At 35.7% G+C, this 22860-nt stretch overlaps 1 protein-coding gene across 4 annotated transcripts; it reads right to left on the reverse strand.

Annotated features, from left to right (window-relative positions):
* Positions 1-6: 6 nt before the first annotated feature.
* Positions 7-21159, reverse strand: homer3b (homer scaffold protein 3b). Of its 4 annotated transcripts, none has more exons than XM_079393386.1 (9): positions 20755-21159; positions 16319-16475; positions 16068-16199; positions 13535-13642; positions 6380-6516; positions 5653-5809; positions 2528-2626; positions 1679-1759; positions 7-1228 (listed from the first exon to the last, which is right to left on the reverse strand). In XM_079393386.1, exons 1-9 carry the CDS (start codon positions 20757-20759, stop codon positions 1043-1045), a joined length of 1062 nt encoding a protein of 353 aa, XP_079249512.1. In that variant the 5' UTR covers positions 20760-21159; the 3' UTR covers positions 7-1042. The 4 variants fall into 4 exon arrangements, with proteins under 4 accessions (XP_079249512.1, XP_079249511.1, XP_079249513.1 ...); XM_079393385.1 differs by having other exon boundaries at positions 13526-13642; XM_079393387.1 differs by having other exon boundaries at positions 13526-13642; positions 16319-16468; positions 20755-21152.
* Positions 21160-22860: the final 1701 nt, after the last annotated feature.

A 22860-nucleotide genomic window follows, 5' to 3' on the forward strand; every position in this document is an offset into this window, starting at 1 on the left:
ACATATACACATGAAGCAAATACTTTTATTGGGAATTCATATAAAACCACAGGCAACAACAGGCACACAATAGAAAAATAGCATATGTGCAAATGTCTTTGAGGTTACAGGGCAAACGTCCAAGCAAGGTATAAGGAAAGCAATAGTTAAAGTGATGTTTTTTAAAAAGAAGAACTATATACTATAACGCTTGGTATAACGATGCATGCTGAGGTATTGCAAATGATAGTGTTTTATAAAAAGTCTGAAGTGTTGTTGCATTTAGAAGTATCTGACAGTGAAAATTAAATTGAAGTACTCTCCGAAACAGTTGATCCTTGCAGAACTGCATTAGTTGTATAGCTACCTACATATTAAGACTGCACCAGACCAGTTAAAATAATGAATAAATTAATTCATGAAAAAGATCAAGTTAACCATTCACGTTAGTTAGTGCTGTGTGCTTCGATTTCCCTGTTTCTCTAGTTATCAGTTGCAGAGCCCTACATTAAGCAAACTTATGAGAAACTGTAAGCCAATAAATCGCTTAACGTCCTAACAGAGACATGTTGGTGTCCATAAAGAGTGAGATTTTCATTCTGCGGTTCTAGTCATGTATCTAACAATAATACTGATACATACATTGAACAGTAGCTTATATCTACAGAACCGTCTGTTCAAAGCCTTTTCTAATTAGAAAACTAGTCACAACCAAATCACAGATCTTAACAATTTCAACTATATTGATATCTAGTACCAATAAACGGGTCTAAAGGAAGTTCTAGTCTGTTTATGATTTTCCTTGACACTGTTTCAAGCAAACAGGCCCGGTTCTGTGTGCGAGAAACATCCGGTAAGTTACACCCATGGCTCTCAGGAAGCAAATGTGGAATGAATGGGTCCTAAATTCAGTTACTGTCATGCTAGTTATCAGTTCTCTAGTTATTACTACCTGCCTTGTACCACGAGGAACCGTTGAGTTGTGCAGCAAGGGAAGATTCCAGAGATCTCATCTACCTCATAATGGCGGTTTTGACATTGAACGTTTGTCTGGCCGCAGTGGTCATTTCTCCAGGAGCTTGGCTAGGTTCTGTCGCAGGTCGCTCAATTCGTAGATCTTGACGTCTAAGGTTTCGATGACCTTCTGCACCGCACTATCTGTCCTACTCCGGGCATCCTGGGACGAAGCTAAAGCACCCTCTGCTGTTCGCACTCGTTTCTCCAACTCAGAGTTCTTCACTTCCAGATCCTAATGCCAAGACAAAGTCATCTTAAGTCACGAAAAATAAATCCTTTTTTAATTATTTTAGGCTTTCAAGACCTCAAGTTTGCTTTACCAGAAACAGGAGATAATCATATGGCAAAACAAAGACCAAAACTAAAGCAAAAAACAACAAAACCAAGCAAGAGGACACAAATATACAATGATGTTAAAGCAGCAGTATTATAGAATTAAAGGTCATGAACATAGTATAATGAAAAAAGGCCATAAAAAAGCATTTTCCTTACTTTGAATAAATGTTAACTATAAAACAAAACAACATGAATAAATTATATATACAAATAAAATGTAATTTTTTTTAAATTACTAAAACTGAAATAAAGATTCAAAAAAGGTAACAAAAATTAAAGGTAAAACTGAAAACTAAATCAAAAAAACTATAACTAGACCAGACGGAGTAAAGTTAAAGGAATCTACCTGTATCCTTTGACAGGCTTCTTCCCATTCGTTCTCCAGCTCATTTACATCTGTTTTTTTGCCTCGTAGAATACTTATTTCCTGTAATAACCATTTTTACTGTAAATAAAGAATATTCTGTACCAAATTACTCATCTTACAAGTGAAATATAAAAGTACTTCTACTTTCAAAATGGTATAAAACTGACTTTAAATGGGCTGAAATACAAAAGAATGATTTTGAAACATTTCAAATGTACAGGCTAGTATATAACCAGTGTCACTGATTACATACTATTTCATTGATATTAAGCAATTCTGTATCTCAGATTTTTATGAGTGCAGTTTTATACATTGCCTTGGACCAGGATCACAATTTCAGTAAATATGCACAGAAGTACTTGTAGAAATTATGCACAAAAGGTAATTGCACTCTTAGTGTCACTAACACTAATTGCATAAATACATCATGATTATTAGTGGAAGCAACTCAACATGAAAAATGCAAATATCATGAGAAAGGCCATATAAAATTCAGGAATTTTAGAAGTTTAGGCCACAAAAATTTGGGGGGAAACATCCTGCTAAATTTTGGTTGGACAGACACACTCACACACATATAGCTAGAAGCCACACGTGCCTTCACAGGGTGCCACTGTATTTAAATGTACGAGTAATGCCCATAGATGATTCTGTTTGTAAATAAATTATTTTATATTTAATAGACATAGATAATACAGCTTACAGTGTGGGCATTATAATAGGATCGATCTATGGCCTCAACAACACACTATAAGCATCCAGCGTAGACATGCTCTCAAGTCTTTTGCGGTGTCAGTTAGCACTGTTACTACATTAAGCAATCTTTACCTCATCTTTTGCTCTGATAAGAGCCTCCATCTCCGCCACAGTCTGTGTGAGCTCCTCGCTGGAGACAGAAACCCCGCTCTGAGCCTCCAGCTCTGCAACCTGAAACATCAAACCAACAGAACACAGCTATTACAAGACTGTCATCAAACTCAGTCTCAGGCCGAACCATCAGCACGACTGTAACATGGGAATACCTAAAACACCTACTTTAAAAACATGTGCCAAGTTCTTAGAAATGTTCTCTTCGTGTTGGTTCATAAGCATAAAGTAAAACATTTTTTTAACAAATATCACAAAATATTATTTCATAAATATAATTAGTTGAATATGATTAAATATTACTTTCTAAATCATTTGTTAAATATGAAGAAATATTCATTCTTAAATATGGCAAAAATCATTAGTTTAATATATATAATTTGTTTAATATTACGACAGTATTTCATACATATCACTAGTTTAATATGACAAAATATTAAATCATAAATATATAATTAGTTTAATATTATGAAATAGTATTTCAAACATATCATTAGTAAAATATATTACAAAATATTAAATAATAAATATCATTAGTTTAGGTTATCATGGAATATTAATTCAAGCATATCATGAAATATTCATTCATAAATATCATTAGATTAGTATTATGAAATGTTAATTCCTAATATCAGTAGGTTTTTGGGGAGTCACACCACATAACATTTAACAACTTGAACTAACTTTGTTTTTTTCATAAAATGGTCAAATTATTTGATCTTTTAGGAGAATTACTGACCTTGACACACACTCATGATATCATTTCCTGTTTTATACTTTTTTCTGCATGCTGGTTGCACAACACAATGTTGATTTAATGGACATAAAAGTTGTACAAATATTAATCTTTGAACAAAATTGCTTTTTTCCCCTAAGAAACAATAATAAAACATTAGGCCAAACTACTCAATAAGGTTTACTTAGAAAATACCATCTGTGCAAAGGACTTCACATGAATAACTCAGAATCTGAATTTTTTCATTATAAATATCAAAACAGAAATTAATTAATTAAAATAAAGATAAAAAATAAAATGCTGTAGAAACTAAATAAAATATCACATGATCCTGTATTCTATGCTTTTACTCATTGTTTCCGTGATTTAGCATCACATCTTCAGATATTACAATTTACAGGTAACACTGCGTCATGGAAAAGTAAAGCAGGCCATCACTGCACTGGAGCTTTTAGCGCTGTCACTATTTTTTCAGTTTGTGTGAGGAAGAAACTTAGCGGTCTCATTTTCCCCACGGTCATTTGTCTTCCCTCTGTTCGGGACAATGAAGGCGTATTGTCTTTTCCTATAAATATCCCTCCGCACGCTCTCAGAAGACCTGAACTACATACGTCACCTGCTTGATATTTGCTTCAGTACACCTTCAAAGCCTTGTGGAATCCTTTATGTGTGATTATGTAAAAATACTGAAGAGTGCCGAAGGGAAAATATTCAGTTTGCCTGAGCAACTGCTAAAACAAATTGTTAACACATGAGAACGTCTCAATGTAGATGTGGACCTCAAAAAAGCCGTAATTTGTAATACAAATGGTTTTGCATTATTTTTCTGAAATTATGTTTAAATATGCAAATAAGGGATTATCTGATTAAATATGCAGTAATTTGAATACATTTCCAGAACAAAAAAAACATTGGATAAACCCAAGTTAAAAATTCTTGTTTTATTTTGCGAAAATATTAGAGTTAAAGGTTTTGACTGAGGGTGATATCCTGCAGTTTGATACGAGCACATCTGAACAATAGTGGCAGACACAGAGGGAACTGCTGCGGGGCAAGTGCATAATCCAATTTGTTCTAAACATAAGACATGAATTATATTAAGGGCTTTAAAATAACTTGTAAGATGTAGTTAACACGTGTAGTTTAAAGCGGTTGCCCCATCAGATGCTCTGACAGACACGTCACATGCACTGTTTAATGCATTTGAGATGTGCTGTTTTCCTCAGTGCATCATTTATATTTCACAGGTATTTTCTGTAAATGTCAGAAAGTCATGGATATATTTTTGAACATGCATGCCAATAGAATAGGAGTGCAATAATTATGACTAAAATATATAATCTGCTAAAATATTTGTTGTTGGACAATAATGTGCCATATGTAGATGTTTAAACCTATAATAAGTAAGTGTATTTATATGATAGCACTAACTATAAAGTGACTGTGATGGGGGTAATCAAAGCAGCCTAATACAATTTATTTGTTTTTGTTTTTTTTCATTCTTAGTTTACTGAGTTTAACTTTTAAAAAGCATTATTTTGTTTTAGATTGTAGTGTTACAATGCTACAATGTGATTTTAATTCTTTTTTGCACATAATATCTAGCATAGCCTATATGGTCATATTCACTTTATTTGTTTACATGACCTTTTATAAGTACATTGTTTCTTGGACAACTTTGGGCAGGATTTTAAAATACCAAGATATACACTGTATATCACAATTCAGGCAAAAAATACTGAGATATGATTTTTTGGCAATATCACCCAGCCCTAATAAATATGTAAATACACCCCCACCCCACTCTGTAAACACTTTTAGAATCTAAATAGAAATAAAACTAACATTTGCTGTATGTAAGTGCTAACGAAGTGGAGATTTCGGATTTAAAAAAAATAAAAAAATAAAAAATTGGAGAAATCGTCATTCAAAGTTAAGTACTGTAATTGAAATCTACTAGATAAAGCATAATAAAATAAACACTTAGATGTGTTTTTTGAATGCTTTCTGAAAAAAAAAGTTAGAAAATCTCTGCAGTGCATGAGAAAAACAAAAACAGTGGTTTTGCCCGCACTCCTAAAAATAAAGATTCTTTAAAGTTTCATTTTAATTCTTTAAAGTGTCTGCCAACATCCATGCAACCTTTCCATTGTACAAAAGATTCTTTACAGAGGAAAAATATGTTTCTAGATTATTAAAGGTTCTTCAGATTCTTCACATTACGAAAAAAAACGGTTCTTTTAATAACTGTTCATTGACAAGCTCCCTAAAATGCTTCTTCTACAGCATCTCTGTGAAAATGAACCACAGGCTTATTTTTAAGAGTGTAGTGTTTTGTCAAGTTCCTCACCTGCTCTCGAAGGCGATCCGTTTCCTCCTGATACTCGGCTAATTGTTTTTTCCATTGATCAATGCTGCTGTTAGCTTCATGAAGAGCGGCCACCAGCTTAGCGTTGCTGTCCCGGAGACAAAACAGCTCGGCCTCTGAGTTTCTCTCACATATCGACCTGTGAACAAACCAACATCTGGGTTACAATTATACTCCGGTAAAGACAAATTTCATCAAACGGCAGCAGATGGTAAATGCTGCACATATGACTTGAGTTCCTTTTGTGCTACCTTCATATTTTATAACTAGAAAATCAGAAACAGGCTGCATGCAAAAGTTTACTGATGTCCCTTGCCAGATTTCAGATTTAAAGCATGTTTTAACAGCTTCTTTAATCTAATTTTATTTATTTCCTGAACACTGTGGCTTTGTGATGTTTTCAGCACCAGCGTATTCAATGTTGTGTTTGTATGGTGAAGTACATCATGCTTGAATCTGGAAAACTTTTGACGTTAAACTCACTGCCAAACTACTGAGGAGGAAAAGTCCGTCAGGCGGATTGATTAGATTCACGTGCATCTGACTGAGCCAGTGTGGTTCATTTAAATGACAAAATACATCAAATAATTACTTTTAAATAGTTTGTCTCCAAATAATGTTTTATATTAGATATCACGAACAGAAGACTGAAATATCATAAAAGAAAATGTGAGATTTGATGGGTATCGTGGAGATCTGAATGTTTTACCCTTCAGAAAGCATCTTCCTCATCTGTTCCTTCTCTGTGGATTCCTCCATATCAGCACTCTTGCTGCGAAACAACTTGTCCTCACTGGAGCCATTGACACCAAGCAATGGAGGAGACTGACGGTCCTCACACAGCACCTGATAGATAATATTACCATTTTTAAGTTTCAAGTTTTTTGTTTTTAATGAACACCAAGGCTGCATTTGTGTGCTCAAAAATTCAGTAAAAACACTAATATTGTGAAATATTATTAAAATTTAAAATATAGGTTTTCTATTGTAATATATTTTAGAATGAAATTTATTCCTGTGATGCAAAGCTGGATTTTCAGCATCATTACTCCAGCCTTCAGTGTCACATGATCCTGCAGAAATCATTCTAATATGCATTGCTGATGTGCTGCTAAAAAAAATTTTTAAACATTTATTATTATCAATATTAAAAACAGTTGTGCTGGATAAGTTTTATGCAGAAACCATGATATAATTTTATTCATATATTAGGGGGGTGTGTGTGTTTAATGCATAGAATAGAGAGTAAATATGCATTCAATTGATCAAAAGTGACAACAAAAATATTTACAAAGGATTCTATTTCAAATAAAAGCTCTTCTTTTTAACTATATATTCATCAAAGAATCCTGAAAAAAAAAAAAGTTTCCACAAAATATTTAGCAGCAAAATTTGTTTTTAATAATCATAATAACCATTACTAATAACTGGGCACCTATAATAATTAATCACGTGACACTGTTTTTATTGGAATAATATTTCATTAAATTACAATTTTTACTGCATTTTAGATTCAATAAATGCAACCTTGGTGAGTATAAGAGACTTTTTTTCAATAACATTCAATAAACTATACAGTGAGGGAAGAAACGGTTTGATCCCCTGCTGATTTTGTACGTTTGCGCACTGACAAAGAAATGATCAGTCTATAATTTTAATGGTAGGTTTATTTGAACAGTGAGAGACAGAACAACAAAAAAGTTCAGAAAAACGCATTCCAAAAAAGTTATAAATTGATTTGCATTTTAATGAGTCAAATAAGTATTTGATCCTCTATCAATCAGCAAGATTTCTGGCTCCCAGGTGTCTTTTATACAGGTAACGAGCTGAGATTAAGAGCACTCTCTTAAGCCCGGCTCACACTGTGCGATTTTGGCCACGATTTGGTCGTCTGAGACAAATTTTGAAAAGATTCCTATAATCCTGGTTTGACATGTTCACCAACAGCCAATCAATGGCTGTTGCGATCAAATTTCACCTCCAACTAAATTCTGGCAGTGTCAGAAGATTTGGCGCACAGTCCTGCAGTGTGACTACCCCTACCATGAATGTCAAACTGTCTCCGTTTTTCAAGACAAGCTATGAGCAGAATTAATGCTAGAGAATTATTCTATCAGCCATAAACTCCGGCGCTCCCGTCCTCTGCTCACGGAATTCATCTGAAATGTTGCCTTTCCTATATAAACACTGGTTGCACCGCTGTTTTCATGTGGGTGTATAGAGCTGCATACACTACTCTTCTTAAATTAAATGTATTGCTGCCGTTCATATACTTTTCATGATAGCCAACATTTTGGTCCCGCGTGCAATGCAGTTCGCAGTCACTGGACGTGTGTGGGTTGATAATGCAAAACTAATGTAAAAAAAAAAAAGTTTTCTTGCACGCACCCGTTTTTAACTCGTCTTAACTGTCGTACAGTCTGACATTAATGACAACTGAGATCCCATAGTGTGACATGATCATCATGTTCGTACAGTCTGACAATCCTAAAGGACTTTTCAAAAATTGCTCAGTGTGAGCCCAGCTTTAAAGAGAGTGCTCCTAATCTCAGTTTGTTACTTGTATAAAAGACAACCTGTCCACAGAAGCAATCAATCAATCAGATTCCAAACTCTCCACCATGGCCAAGACCAAAGAGCTGTCCACGGATGTCAGGGACAAGATTGTAGACCTACACAAGGCTGGAATGAGCTACAAGACCATCGCCAAGCAGCTTGGAGAGAAGGTGACAACAGTTGGTGCGATTATTCGCAAATGGAAGAAACACAAAATAGCTGTCAATCTCCCTCAGTCTGGGGCTCCATGCAAGATTATCACCTCGTGGAGCTTCAATGATCATGAGAACGGTGAGGAATCAGCCCAGAACTACACAGGAGGATCTTGTCAATGATCTCAAGGCAGCTGGGACCATAATCACCAAAAAAACAATTGGTAACACACTACGCCGTGAAGGACTGAAATCCTGCAGCGCCCGCAAGGTCTCCCTGCTCAAGAAAGCACATGTACAGGCCTGTCTGAAGTTTGCCAATGATTCAGAGGAGAACTGGGTGAAAGTGTTGTGGTCAGATGAGACCAAAATCCAGCTCTTTGGCATCAACTCAACTCGCCGTGTTTGAAGGAGGAGGAGGAATGCTGCCTATGACCCCAAGAACACCATCCGTGGATGGGTATTCCAGCATGACAATGACCCAAAACACACGGCCAAGGCAACAACGGAGTGGCTCAAGAAGAAGCACATTGAGGTCCTGGAGTGGCCTAGCCAGTCTACAGACCTTAACCCCATAGAAAATCTCTGGAGGGAGCTGAAGGTTCGAGTTGCCAAACGTCAGCCTCGAAACCTTAATGACTTGGAGAGGATCTGCAAAGAGGAGTGGGACAAAATCCCTCCTGAGATGTGTGCAAACCTGGTGGCCAACTACAAGAAACATCTCTTTAAAATGGTAATCAATTCATAACTTTTTTGAAATGCGTATTTCTGGATTTTTGTTGTTGTTATTCTGTCTCTCACTGTTCAAATAAACCTACCATTGAAATGATAGACTGATCATTTCTTTGTCAGTGGGTAAATGTACAAAATCAGCAAGGGAACAAATCATTTTTTTCCCTCACTGTAAATAATAAACTACCATGCAATCAATGGTAGGGTATTTAACTCAACCACAACATAAAAATAACAACCAGTTTTTACAGAATTTGTATATCAGTGCAACATAAATGAGTAGATATTTACAAGATCCAAAATTTACTAAATCTCTCCTCTTAAATGCCACCACTGATATAGTGTTTACATGAAATGTCCACATTCAGTGAAAGAAAGTCCCAGCGAGCTTTCAAATCCCATCCCATGGTTCAACAGTATGAGAGCAGTCTGCACATGAGACTGTGCAGGGCATGAGGCGTTGTTCTTCGATTCAGATTTTGAAAGGACATCAGTTTATTTCAACCTGCTGTTCATGGAGACTTGAGAAAACCAGAACAGTACTTCTGAAAGAACTGGGCTCTTTTGCTTAAACTGCATAACAGCAAGCGCAGCCTTGGCGTTTCAAACACGTACAGTGTTTCTGTGCAGCAGTACACACTTGCTCTCAGAAAAGCTTGTATAATTCATAAAATCTCAATCTCGGCGTTCCCCAAAGGAAGACATTCTATTTCTCATTCAACCGCTCAGGCCGATGACTTGTTTGCCCTCTCTGTAGCAGTTCGTAGGGAGTTTGAGGTGGAGCTTTCTGTGTGTTTAATATATTTAAAAGAAGAGCAAGAGGAATCAGAGACACGACATCTCCACTACATAGTCAGTGGCAGCTCCATTCCTTCAATAATGCATCTTGCAGATTTCTAAATTTTTAATGAGGCATTACAGATGTCCAGAATACTCCTCTCTTATCGTGAGCCCATGTCAAACTGTAGAAAAATGATACTGGACTTTAGCAACACTATTAGAAAGAGCTCAAATTAAACCACCTCAATCGTGCTCATGCTTGATGAGCGCTACTGAAACAGGAAGATGGACATGACGAATGGCTTCTCTTTTTTCTTATTTTTAATGATTTAATTTTTCAGATAAAAAATGTAAATGAAATCAGTCTTGTTAGTGCACAAGACATTAGTGGGAGTATTGCTACTTTAATATTATTATTTAAATACTGTCTTAATTATTAATACTAGTTTTTGTAATTTTAATGAAACAGGAGGAGATATTAGTGGGAACAGTGTTATTATTTATATACTATTACAGTATTTATATTTTGTTCAGTATTTTTTTTTAAATGTTTAATTTGCTTTTATTTTACATTTACAGTTTTTATTTTAATTTTATCAAAACAGGAAGTTAGAGCAAGTCGGAAATATTTTATTTTATTTTTTTAAATAGCCAAAAGTTAGATGGAGGAAGTATTAGTGGGAACAGTGTATATTTAGTATAATTATTTTTATACTATTATAGTATTTATTAATATTTTTAACTAGCTTTTATTTTTATATTTTCCGATGTTTTATATTTTCTTATATTTTATAGTTTATAAATATATTTGATAGGTTTTTACATTTATAAATTTGTTTCTATTTTATTTGAAGTTTCTGTAATATTGTTATGTCCTTTTATCATTTTTAACAGTTTTGTTGTTTAACGTATTTAGCTTTATTTTCATTTCAGTTTTAGTATTATTACTTTTCATATTTTAACATTTTATATTAGTTGCCAAAGTTTTAGTTTTTCTTCTAATATTACTATTTTATTTCATTTAACAAAAACAATAAAAACCCTGAGTGGGTGGGCCTTTATAATTCTAGACATCATTTGATTGGACAGAATTCTGAATACAGCCCTGAGTTCAAGATGATTGTCATCAATATATTTTTTAATAAATATTTATTTATTTTCCCAAGAAAGAAAAAAGACTGCCTTAAATGTGTCAAAGATATGTCTTTTTAATTTTGTTGATAATTTATCAGTACACTTGCATATAGATGGCCCCAAAAAGCCACAACACTCTCAATTCTGATCCCACAAAGGTCTTGAAAAATGGTTCCTGTACAAACTGGGACAAAAGCAGGAATATGTCATCGTGCATGACAGTGTTTCATATCCAGGGCTTCCTGAGGGGTTTCAGTAACAATATAGTGAATGGTGTCAGCTGCACAGGAGACACAGGTGTGTCATTGTATGTGGAAACAGACGCAGATGCTAGTTTGACAGCTCACCTGAGACAGCTGAGAAAGAGACAGTCCCATCACCACAGAAGAGATATGAAAAGAAAGAAGATATAAGCATTCATTAATTACTGTTATCACTCATACTTAAAGAGTTTGACCAAAAACATCAGTGTTGCACAGGCAAGTACATACACTTTCTTGCAAAAGAGTCAATACTGTGACAAAAGGAACAGTCTAAAATCATTCTTTGGCATACGAGAGACGTTCACTGATGTTTCGCTATTAAAATATATAAACCGAATACTGGATTCGGCCTGAAAGCTCTTAGAAGCAGACACACATCGATTCAGTGATCAAAGTGCATCTCTGTTTCACTTATTTATATACTTCCATTCTTCCCCATCACCCCTAAAAAGACCCCCAAAACACTTTATTAATTAATAAGGGCAGCATTATTCAGCACACACCGTTGCTGTTTTGAACTCTGAAATCTCAGGTTTGATTAAATAATGAATAGCTCTCAGTCAGTGGTCTGTTTCATGTACTCTAGAGAGGCACGTATGAACACAAAGAGCTCATGGGACGAAAAGCCTGTCATGGCCATTAAACCACTACAGAATACTGTGCATTTTGCCGTACTATTAATGGGTAAGTTTGTCAATATTCAACCAGCCTTGTTTTGTAACAATGTTGGTGGTATAAGTCAATTGGTTGGTGTTATTTTTCTGAATTCCCTGCACCAAGATATCAATGTTTATTTGTCTGCAAAAATCTGCCAGATGAAGTGAAAAACAGTTACACAAAGGTTCTTAGATGACAAAAATTTCCATGTCAAAAAATATTATATACTGTATGAATATTTTTTCCATTTTCACTGGCATAGATCAATTTACCAACATCAGTTCTGCTCATAACCTACCATAATTTATTCATTTTCAGGATTTTAACCCTTTAAATGCCGGTTTGTTAACATAATGCCACTGTGGTTGTTTTAGTGGGGGGAAAAAACACAAACATTTATAGAATTCACAAATGTACAATTCACTATTTCTTTTCTTTTATTAATTTTAAGGCCTTGCTGACATAAGCAAAAGCTATGAACAAAGAATGCATGATATTATGCTTAATGGTGCTGAGATCAAATACTGCAGTTTTAATGGGTTTCAATGGGGACATTTTTTGACTTTAAAGTCCTGAGTATAAGTATTTATTGTAACAAGTGCATAATATGTTTTTTTAGCTTGCTGTAATGAGAAAGAGGTCGGGGACTGTCACAATACAAAACATTATAAATATATATAAAATATTTTTTCTCTCCAAGCAAAAATAACTTTTTATTTCATTTGGTTTTTCATGACAATAAAGCATATTTTCTCATTTTTATCTGGGCATTTATTTTATTTTATTTTTTTCAAAACCCCAATTATTCTCGTTGGTGATTCTCATTACCGTAATATATATATTTTTTACTGTATAAATTCAATTCTATTCTGTTTAAATCATCATAAATATATAATGTAACAATTTCTAATTAATTTCTTTTGGTATGGGGATGAAATATCACCTGGACATATTTTGACTAAATAAATCTACTGTGCAGCTCATGGCAAACAAGTCAAACCGGAATGAGCGGTTTAATCAAAGAACACGCATTATATAAATTAATGTCCTAATCTGATGTGTAAGTAGACTCTGGTATATTCTCAGGCCAGCATGATAATTAAGGGATGAGTGTGTCACAAATGGTGAATAAAAAAGGTTAGCCAACTGTAAAGTAAAATGAACAAGACTTTCGAATTCCCCGGGTGACCGCATGGAGTTACATAACTCTACACAGGCTACAAGCAGTGTCTCCGTGTCACCTCCTGGCATGTGAGGACATGCTTTGTGACTCACATACTTCCTAAGAATTCAGAAAAACAATAAACATGGTGAAACAATTCTCTTGTGGGACTGGTCTTAAAATTGATATATTGTGCCATGTGCTAGGTATCATATCACTAGAGGCCAGACGATCCTCTGCGCTATTGTTAGTGCGTTAATAGTGATGGAATGAAATGTTCTGGCACGTTATCTGAATCTGAAGCAGCTGAGAAAGTTAGCGGAGTTATTAAATGTCTAAATTGTGATCATTGCATTATGCTAGCGTGTTGCTTTCAGTCACACGTCCGAAAGGTTTAGCTGGAGTTAAATATGAGTTACTGTGTTTACCTGTGGAGAAGAGATGTTTAGGCCAGGACTCAACAGCTCAAACTTCTCCTGTGATTTATCCCGGACAAGCCGTGCAGCCTCCTTAAACTCTTTAAACTGCTCCGAAAACTGCACAGACAATTACAGAGAAAAAAATTCATATTAGTAACTTCATCAAATCTTTTTAACAAATTAGTTACAAAAGGCCATGATATATTGGCAATAAATATGTGGAAAAAGGTCATTGTTAGCCATGACTTGAAGTGAACCCTCTTTAAAAATATCACTTAACATGACATAATTAATACATTTACATTACCTCTTGAATTAAGGGAAAGGGAAGTGGTGTGTGGCCATGTATGGTGACCCATACTCAGAATTTGTGCTCTGCATTTAGCCCATCCAAGTGTACACACACAGTAGTGAACATACACCCGGAGCAGGGGGCAGCCAATGGAATGTGTATTTGTGCATGCAAATTATAATTACAATATTACAATTTTGATGTTTGGCTTGATTCATATAAGGTTTAACTTTTCAGGTTATTTACATTTACATTTATGCATTTGGCAGACGCCTTTATCTGAAGAAATGTACACTGAATTAAAGCCAAGGTGTAAATTTGTATCAGTTCTAGCTAGGTCATTTTGCTGGGAATCAAACCCATGATCTTGGCATTGCTAGCATTACTGCTCAACTGCTTGAGCTTCATGAAAACATACAAAAGTAAAAGTAAATAAATGCAAATTTTAAATAAAATTCTTAAATGTTAAAATACATTCTAAAAATTTTTATAATTTTAAAATGTAAAATAAAGCAATACTGTTTATAACATTCATCAACATTTTTGATGAAGGAAAGTTAATATATGTTTATGTACAGTATATGTATGTACACTCACTGGCCACTTTATTAGGTACACCTTGCTAGTACCGGGTTGGACCCCCTTTTGCCTCAACAAGGTGTTGGAAACATTCCTCAGAGATTTTGGTCCATATTGACATGATGGCATCACGCAGTTGCTGCAGATTTGTCGGCTGCACATCCATGATGCGAATCTCCCGTTCCACCACATCCCAAAGGTGCTCTATTGGATTGAGATCTGGTGACTGTGGAGGCCATTTGAGTAAATTGAACTCATTGTCATGTTCAAGAAACCAGTCTGAGATGATTTGAGCTTTGTGACATGGTGCATTATCCTGCTGGAAGTAGCCATCAGAAGATAGGTACACTGTAGTCATAAAGGGATGGACATGGTCAGCTACAATACTCAGGTAGGCCGTGGCATTTAAACGATGCTCAATTGGTACTAAAGGTCCAAAGTGTGCCAAGAAAATATCCCCCACACCATTACACCACCACCACCAGCCTGAACTGTTGAGACAGGGTTTCATGTTCTTTACGCCAAATTCTGACCCTACCATCTGAATGTCGCAGCAGAAATAGAGACTCATCAGACCAGGAAACGTTTTTCCAATCTTCTATTGTCCAATTTTGGTGAGCCTGTGCGAATTTGTAGCCTCCGTTTCCTGTTCTTAGGAGCGGCACCCGGTGTGGTTTTCTGCTGTTGTAGCCCATCTGCTTCAGGGTTCGACGTGTTGTGCGTTCAGAGATGGTATTCTGCATACCTTGGTTGTAACGAGTGGTTATTTGAGTTACTGCTGCCTTTCTATCATCTCTAACCAGTCTGCCCATTCTCCTCTGACTTCTGACATCAACAAGGCATTTTCGTCCACACAACTGCCGCTCACTGGATATTTTCTCTTTTTCTGACCATTCTCTGTAAACCCTAGAGATGGTTGTGAGTGAAAATCCCAGAAGATCAGCAGTTTTTGAAATACTCAGATCAGCCCGTCTGGCACCAACAACCATTCCACGTTCAAAGTCACTTAAATCCCCTTTCTTCCCCATTCTGATGCTCGGTTTGAACTCCAGCAAGTCGTCTTCACCATATCTAGATTCCTAAATGCATTGAGTTGCTGCCATGTGATTGGCTGATTAGCAATTTGTGTTACCAAGCAATTGAACAGGTGTACGTGTATATGTATATAGGGCCAGTAAGTGTATATGTATGTATGTATGTATATACGTGTGTGTTTGTGTGTGTGTATAAAAATATTTCAACTTGGGATCACATGTGCTCCTTGGGAAAAACGTAAGCGTCAAGTCCTGTGTAAACACTCAAATATCAATCCATTTTCTGGTTTGTTTTTAGAATTTATATTGATTTATTTAACCCACAAGCATGAAGGGACACTCAATCTCATATCGTTCCAAACCTGTACGAATTTCTTTCTTCTTCTGAACACAAAAGAAAATATTTAGAAGAATGTGGGTAAGCAAACAGATGACGGTAGCCATTGACCTTAACAGTGTTTTCTTCCATCCATACTATGGAAGTCTATGGCTACCTTCAACTGTTTGGCTACCCACATTCTTCAAAACATCATCTTTTGTGCACAACAGAAGACAGAAACTCATAGAAGTTTGGAACAACATGAGGGTGAGTAAATGACTACTCCTTTAATAAAACCGTTCTGCAACATGCATTTACCTGCTGAAGCTGCAGCTCTGTGGCAAACCCAAGGCCATACACCGTGTTGGCCCTGCTGTCCGCCCACTGGCCAAACTTCTGTGACGTTTTCGTGAAGGTCATATTAGGTGTAATGGTGCTGTTGATAATCGCCTTTATTAGAGCAAAATACAAAAATACCACCTTTTAATAACAATAACAGCAGCATCTTTTGATTAATAAAACTGCATCAACAACACTGAGTTGGACGACCCGTAGACGAGGTCTCTCACCTTAGTGCCCCCTACGCTGATAATGCGATACACGCTCCTGCCGGCATCATAGAAGAAGGAGACGGTGATGGCGTGTTTGCTGGCCAGAATCCAATTTCGTTTAGTGGCCGGGTCAATTTGGAAGACGTGTGCCTTCAAGCTGAATAGTGGCTGCTCCCTTCCAAGAAAAAAAAAATAATAATATATATATATATATATATATATATATATATATATATATATATTCATAACATGCTCTGCATTATTTAATTCCCCATTAGGATTCCATCAGACACATTATTCTTGGGTTGAGGTAGGTCAATATAATATCAGAGGAGTGATCAGAGAAACAGCAGCTCTTGTGACGGGAGTGAGAAGCACCTAATGCAAGGTCAAGTGTGGGACATCAGAGCCAGATCTGATTATGGAGGGGCACGGCCATGCTAACAGGCTGAGATAGGCCCGGCCTGGACTATCTGACACATCCTCTTATCACCAAATCAACATGAGATGATTACAGATGGATTAATCTAAGATATATTTCTGACTTGTGAGAATGACTCAACCTCCAACGCTGCTAGCAAACAAACATGAAGAACGAGGAGACTCGAGCGAGGCACATGAATAGATGCATCTGCAGCAAAAAAAAATTTTGTTAAACCATGTCCTAATCAAACAAAATATTATAAATGCAATACATTTACACCAATATTACAAAGTTTGGTACTGGTTAATACTTAGATTTTTCACTTGTCACTTATACTCACCAAGGCTGCATTTGTTTGATCAAAATTACTGTAATAAATCAGTAATATTGTGAAATATTATTACAATTTAAAATAACTATTTTCTATTGGAATATATTTTAAAATGTAATTTATTCCTGTGATGCAAAGCTGAATTGTTAGCATCATTACTCAAGTCTCAGAAATTTGCTGCTCAAGAAATATTTCTTAATATTATAAATGTTGAAAACAGTTGTGCTGCTTCATATTTTTGTAGACTTCGTGATTTGTTTTTCTTAATGAATAGAAAGTTCAAAAGAACAGCATTTATTTGAAAAAATATATTTTTTTGTAGCATTATAAATGTCTTTACTGTCAATTTTGATCAATTTAATGCATTTATAATGAATATCCATTTCTTTAAGATAAAAAACCTTACTGACCCCAAACTTTTGAACAATAGTGTGCATGCATGCAACGTGATACAGTGCATTAAAACAACATATATATATATATATATATATATATACACACACACAGGTGCATCTCGGAAAATTAGAATATGGTGAAAAAGTTATTTTTTTCTTGTAACTTATTTCAAAAAGTGAAACGTTCATATATTTTAGATTCATTACATGTAAAGTATAACATTTCAAAAGTTTTTTTGTTTTAATTTTGATGATTAGAGCTTACAGCTCATGAAAGTCAAAAATCAGTTTCTCAAAATACTAGAATATTTACATTTGAGTTTCAATTAATGCCTACAGTATAAATTCAGAGTATCTCTTGTTCTTTGAAACCACAATAATGGAGAAGACTGCTGACTTGGCAATGATCCAGAAGACAATCATTGACGCCCTCCACAAAGAGGGTAAGTCACAGAGGGTCGTTACTGAAAGGGGAGTGCTGTATCAAAGCATATTAAATGTAAAGTTGACTAATGCACCTGTATTCCTACTGAACCCAAAGTTTTGAACAGTAGTGTCTCTCTTCACTGTAACAAGCAACGTGAGTTTTTCTTTGTTCACACTAGTATGTGAACAGACAAAGTATTCCAGCCTTTATTGATCATACCATTTTGTTGCGTTCTCACCGTTGCCAAAAATGGGCACCATAATCAGTGTAAAAAAAAAAAAAAGAGAAAGTCAATGTTGGTCAATGTTGTACCCACTGACTTTCATTGTATGGATAAACAATACACTGAGACATTTCTCAAAAAATCCTCTTTTTTGTGTTCTGCTGAAAAAAGAAAGTCAACTATCCCTTTGAAATCACTAGATTCTAAGTGCTCTCAAGTGAAGCATCATTTCTAGTACATCGGTGCCCTCTTGATCCACTCCCTGCCAGCCAGAAAGTAATGGTCTGATGCTAATGGCAAGTCAGTGAGTAATCTCTTGTTGAATTCTAGCATCAGTCCAGATTCATATCAGCCCTGTCCACACACTGCTGAAGGTCACACCTGTGTCATCGGTGTTGTGGCTCCATAGCAAAATCTGGGTCCATCAATCTTTCCTGAATTAAACTTCCAGAGGCCAAAGTGACATTTTGGCAATGCTTAATCACTCTGGCATTCTGGGAAGGTTATCTAGGACAGAACACCTCCAGAAAAGGTGCTCCATGCAGAAAATGTTTATCAAGCACTTCTGTTGCACAGTATATTAGCTATATAAAAAGGTTTCCACTCCAACTACTACAGTAATTTCCCACCACAGCCAATGTATTCGTTCAGAGACTGAGCCTCCTGGATAGTTCCCAAGACCCCACTGCATTTTTTTATGCCTCTAAGATGAAAGACGCGATCAAATCCTGCAAATACTGAGAGTAGGAACAGCAGACCTCATGATAAACAAAACGGAAAAGAGACAAGTCTTTCTTTCAAGGAGAAGTCACTTGCTGGGTAATAGCATGCGGTTCTAAAATTTCACATCTGATTTATGTGATCTCTGACCCAATTACCAGGAAATCTCCAATAGCGCCAAATGTATTTACAGAGTGCCACTCGAGCCCATCTGAGATCGGCCCATCTCAGTTCATTTTTCTAGCCTGCACAGAAGAGGATTTGAATCCATGTCAACAAAGCCAGCCTACCATGCACCATCAAACATGCGCGTTTAAACAGTTAACTTCCACAAAACGAATGCATAAAATCATGGCTAGATGACCTATGAGTTCTTTATATATCATAGCATCTTTATCTAAATGCAATATGAGGTCAAATAAGACTTTTACTACAAGATGTTGGGAAAGACAAGCAAACAATTTCAATTTTCACACAAATCTTCACCTAAATTATGTTTTCTATATGAGAAAAATACATTTCAATCAATGAAAAATCAATATTTTGTCCCAAATAAAGTAGCTCCTACTACGTGAAAGCTTAATTTAAATTTGCAACCCTGTTACCCATTCTGCCATAGTTTGATGTTTTTTTAAAATTGCATACATATTTTTTGTATTTAATTTTAGAATTTATTTAATGTTTATTGCTACAGTTTACCACATTTTTGCAACAGGATTGCAAAAAATTCAAAGTGCGCAGCAAATGAAGAGAAAATAAAAGTAGTGAAATATATTTTTTTCCGTATTGTGATGTAGGCTACATGTTGAAAAACCCCATTATAAAAACAAAATGACGTCACGGGTCTAGCACTCTGGAGAAGTCTGGCAAAAAAAAAAAAGGAGAAAATGGAAACGTATACAAATTATTCCCAATCATCAAAATGCATATAAAAAGATAGGGTCAAATTTAGTGCCGTCAAACAATTAATCGCTTCCAAAATAAACGTTTTTGTTTATATAGCCTAATATACGTGTGTGTATTGTGTATATATAAATACACACACATACAGCATATATTTTGAATACATTTATATAATTTATGTCATATATAAATATATCTAATATATAAACGTAACATTTTTCTTAAATATATACATGCATGTGTGTGTATTTATATATACACAGTACACACACATATATTACGTAAACAAAAACTTTATTTTGGATGCGATTAATCGTTTGAGAGCACTAGAAAAATTAATTTCATGTTCACTTACAGCAGTATATGTACAACTTTTTCTGAACACCTCCTTTGACTAACCTTTAAAAAATAAATATATATATATTTTTTTTTTTGTACCTTATTTATGGAAAGTGACGCATAAGCTGTTTCAGTCTTTGAAGGTTATTCTTCTCAGTAACAAGCATGAATGTTGAACAGAGTAAAAGGTGATTGTGGCGTTCCACAGTTGAATCTGAATGAATGCACAGCTGTTCATTTACAATATGACATGCATCTATTTAATCACAGAAAGCATTAATAATGCAATATTTTACAAAAATAACCACCAAAGACTACACAAAACTATCATTTTGATGGGAATATTGAAAAATTCTCCCCATAATCAGAGTTGAGAGACAGATTAAAATACAGTGAGCCGCCTAACTAGTAGACAGCATTTAGCAAAGTGCAGGCACGAGCATTTTTGGTCATTTTCAGCTGAATATGCTGTCTAGTTAGACAGCGCAGTAGATTTTGAAACACGGCAGGAATGTGCCTTTTCCAAACTTACGGCGTCCAAAAATACTGATCCAAACTAAAGTTACACTGAATCTACAACTGTCACACACTAGTAAATGTTAGCTCTACATGCTCAAAAAGAGGTTATAAGCGCTGTTCAAAACCAGTCGTCGTCGCTTTTCTGACATTTGTAGAAACAGCAGTGAACTCACCCCATTTTCACACAAATAAATCAGTCAAATTCAACCACTCCAGCTTGTTTTTCACAACTGATCCACGCAGAGTCGGTTTCGGTCCAGTCTCTCCTGTTTATATGGCGATAATCATACAGCAATGTAAGTGTCAAAACAGTTGTTGTGCTTTGTTTGCTCCGTTATGGAGTGTTTTTATGGAAATTGAGCTCTTCTTTGTCTAGTGTCTCTGTTGGTTCTCGGTGTCTCGTCCTCTAGTTTCTCTCCGACGGCCTCGATATTTCCACGCTTCTGAAAAGCACGAAATAAGCGCGCAGTTCTGCTCTTATGTTTCGCTGAGTCCTCATAGTCAAATTTCTCAAGTAATCTGCACCCCCTGAAATCTCCAGTGTTCACTCATATTGACCTACCCTACTCCTGCATGCTAATGTGATCTGTTGCCCCCTACTGGCCACGGGACGCAGGAGACACTTCAACTGAAGCTGCTAGCTCTTATGTCTCCATGAGATAAACTAACTATCTATCTATCTATCTATCTATCTATCTATCTATCTATCTATCTATCTATCTGTCTGTCTGTCTGTCTGTCTGTCTGTCTGTCTGTCTGTCTGTCTGTCTGTCTGTCTGTCTGTCTGTCTGTCTGTCTGTCTGTCTGTCTATCTATCTATCTGTCTGTCTGTCTGTCTGTCTGTCTGTCTGTCTGTCTGTCTGTCTGTCTGTCTGTCTGTCTGTCTGTCTGTCTGTCTGTCTGTCTGTCTGTCTGTCTGTCTATCTGTTTGTCTCTCTCTGTCTATCTATCTATCTATCTATCTATCTATCTATCTATCTATCTATCTATCTATCTATCTATCTATCTGTCTGTCTGTCTGTCTGTCTGTCTGTCTGTCTGTCTGTCTATCTATCTATCTATCTATCTGTTTGTCTCTCTCTGTCTATCTATCTATCTATCTATCTATCTATCTATCTATCTATCTATCTATCTATGTCTGTCTGTCTGTCTGTCTGTCTGTCTGTCTGTCTGTCTGTCTGTCTATCTATCTATCTATCTATCTATCTATCTGTTTGTCTCTCTCTGTCTATCTATCTATCTATCTATCTATCTATCTATCTGTCTGTCTGTCTGTCTGTCTGTCTGTCTGTCTGTCTGTCTGTCTGTCTGTCTATCTATCTATCTATCTATCTATCTATCTACCTACCTATCTATCTATCTATCTATCTATCTATCTATCTATCTATCTATCTATCTATCTATCTATCTATCTATGTATGTCTGTCTGTCTGTCTGTCTGTCTATCTATCTATCTGTCTCTCTCTGTCTATCTATCTATCTATCTATCTATCTATCTGTCTGTCTGTCTGTCTGTCTGTCTGTCTGTCTGTCTGTCTGTCTGTCTGTCTGTCTGTCTGTCTGTCTGTCTATCTATCTATCTATCTATCTATCTATCTATCTATCTATCTATCTATCTATCTATCTATCTATCTATCTATCTATCTACCTACCTACCTACATTTCACTGCTGGTTATACTCTGTATAATTGTGTATGTGACAAATAAAACTCTTGAATCTTGATCTATCTATTGTCTGTCTATATGTTTCTGGATTACCCCTGTTGTCAAACCCTCTGGATATTGTTCACTGATTCTTGCCCTCTGGATTATTCTTGTATCTTGTCTGTGCCATACCTGTGTGCTGATGTTTTGACCCAGCTTGTGTTTTTTGAACACGTCTTTGTTTAATAAAGTTTGCAAATGGATCCGCACGTCTCACGTCTCGTTCACCCCGTTACTCTCCTCTTCTTCCTCTCAGCTGTTGACCCTGATCGTTTTCTGGATGTTCAGCCATCGTCAGAATTTGTAACTTTTGCGTTGTCCTCTATCTATATATGCTTTCCAATTGAAGGGTCATGAAATGCACCTTTGAGCTATTTCAGAGAATTGGTTTATAATTGGTTGATCTATATTCTCTTCATTAGTGAGAGTCAAGATTCAGTTGCACAATTCATGGCAAATTTACAAAAAGTCTAATAGAGATGTGTTGAAAATATGCTTGACAGTTTATGACAACTAGATCAACCATTTTGCATTTAATGACTTATACGATGAACTAATGACTAGATGTTTTGAGG

Source organism: Barbus barbus, assembly GCF_936440315.1.
Source record: "Barbus barbus genome assembly, chromosome: 35".
Lineage (NCBI taxonomy): Eukaryota > Metazoa > Chordata > Actinopteri > Cypriniformes > Cyprinidae > Barbus > Barbus barbus.

Coding starts and splice junctions, on each gene's coding strand:
- homer3b (XM_079393385.1), bottom strand. Junction 13,643..16,067: donor CAGAGCTGCAGCTTCAGCAG/GTAAATGCATGT, acceptor TTGTCTGTGCAG/TTTTCGGAGCAGTTTAAAGA. Junction 2,627..5,652: donor CGGATCGCCTTCGAGAGCAG/GTGAGGAACTTG, acceptor TTGATGTTTCAG/GTTGCAGAGCTGGAGGCTCA.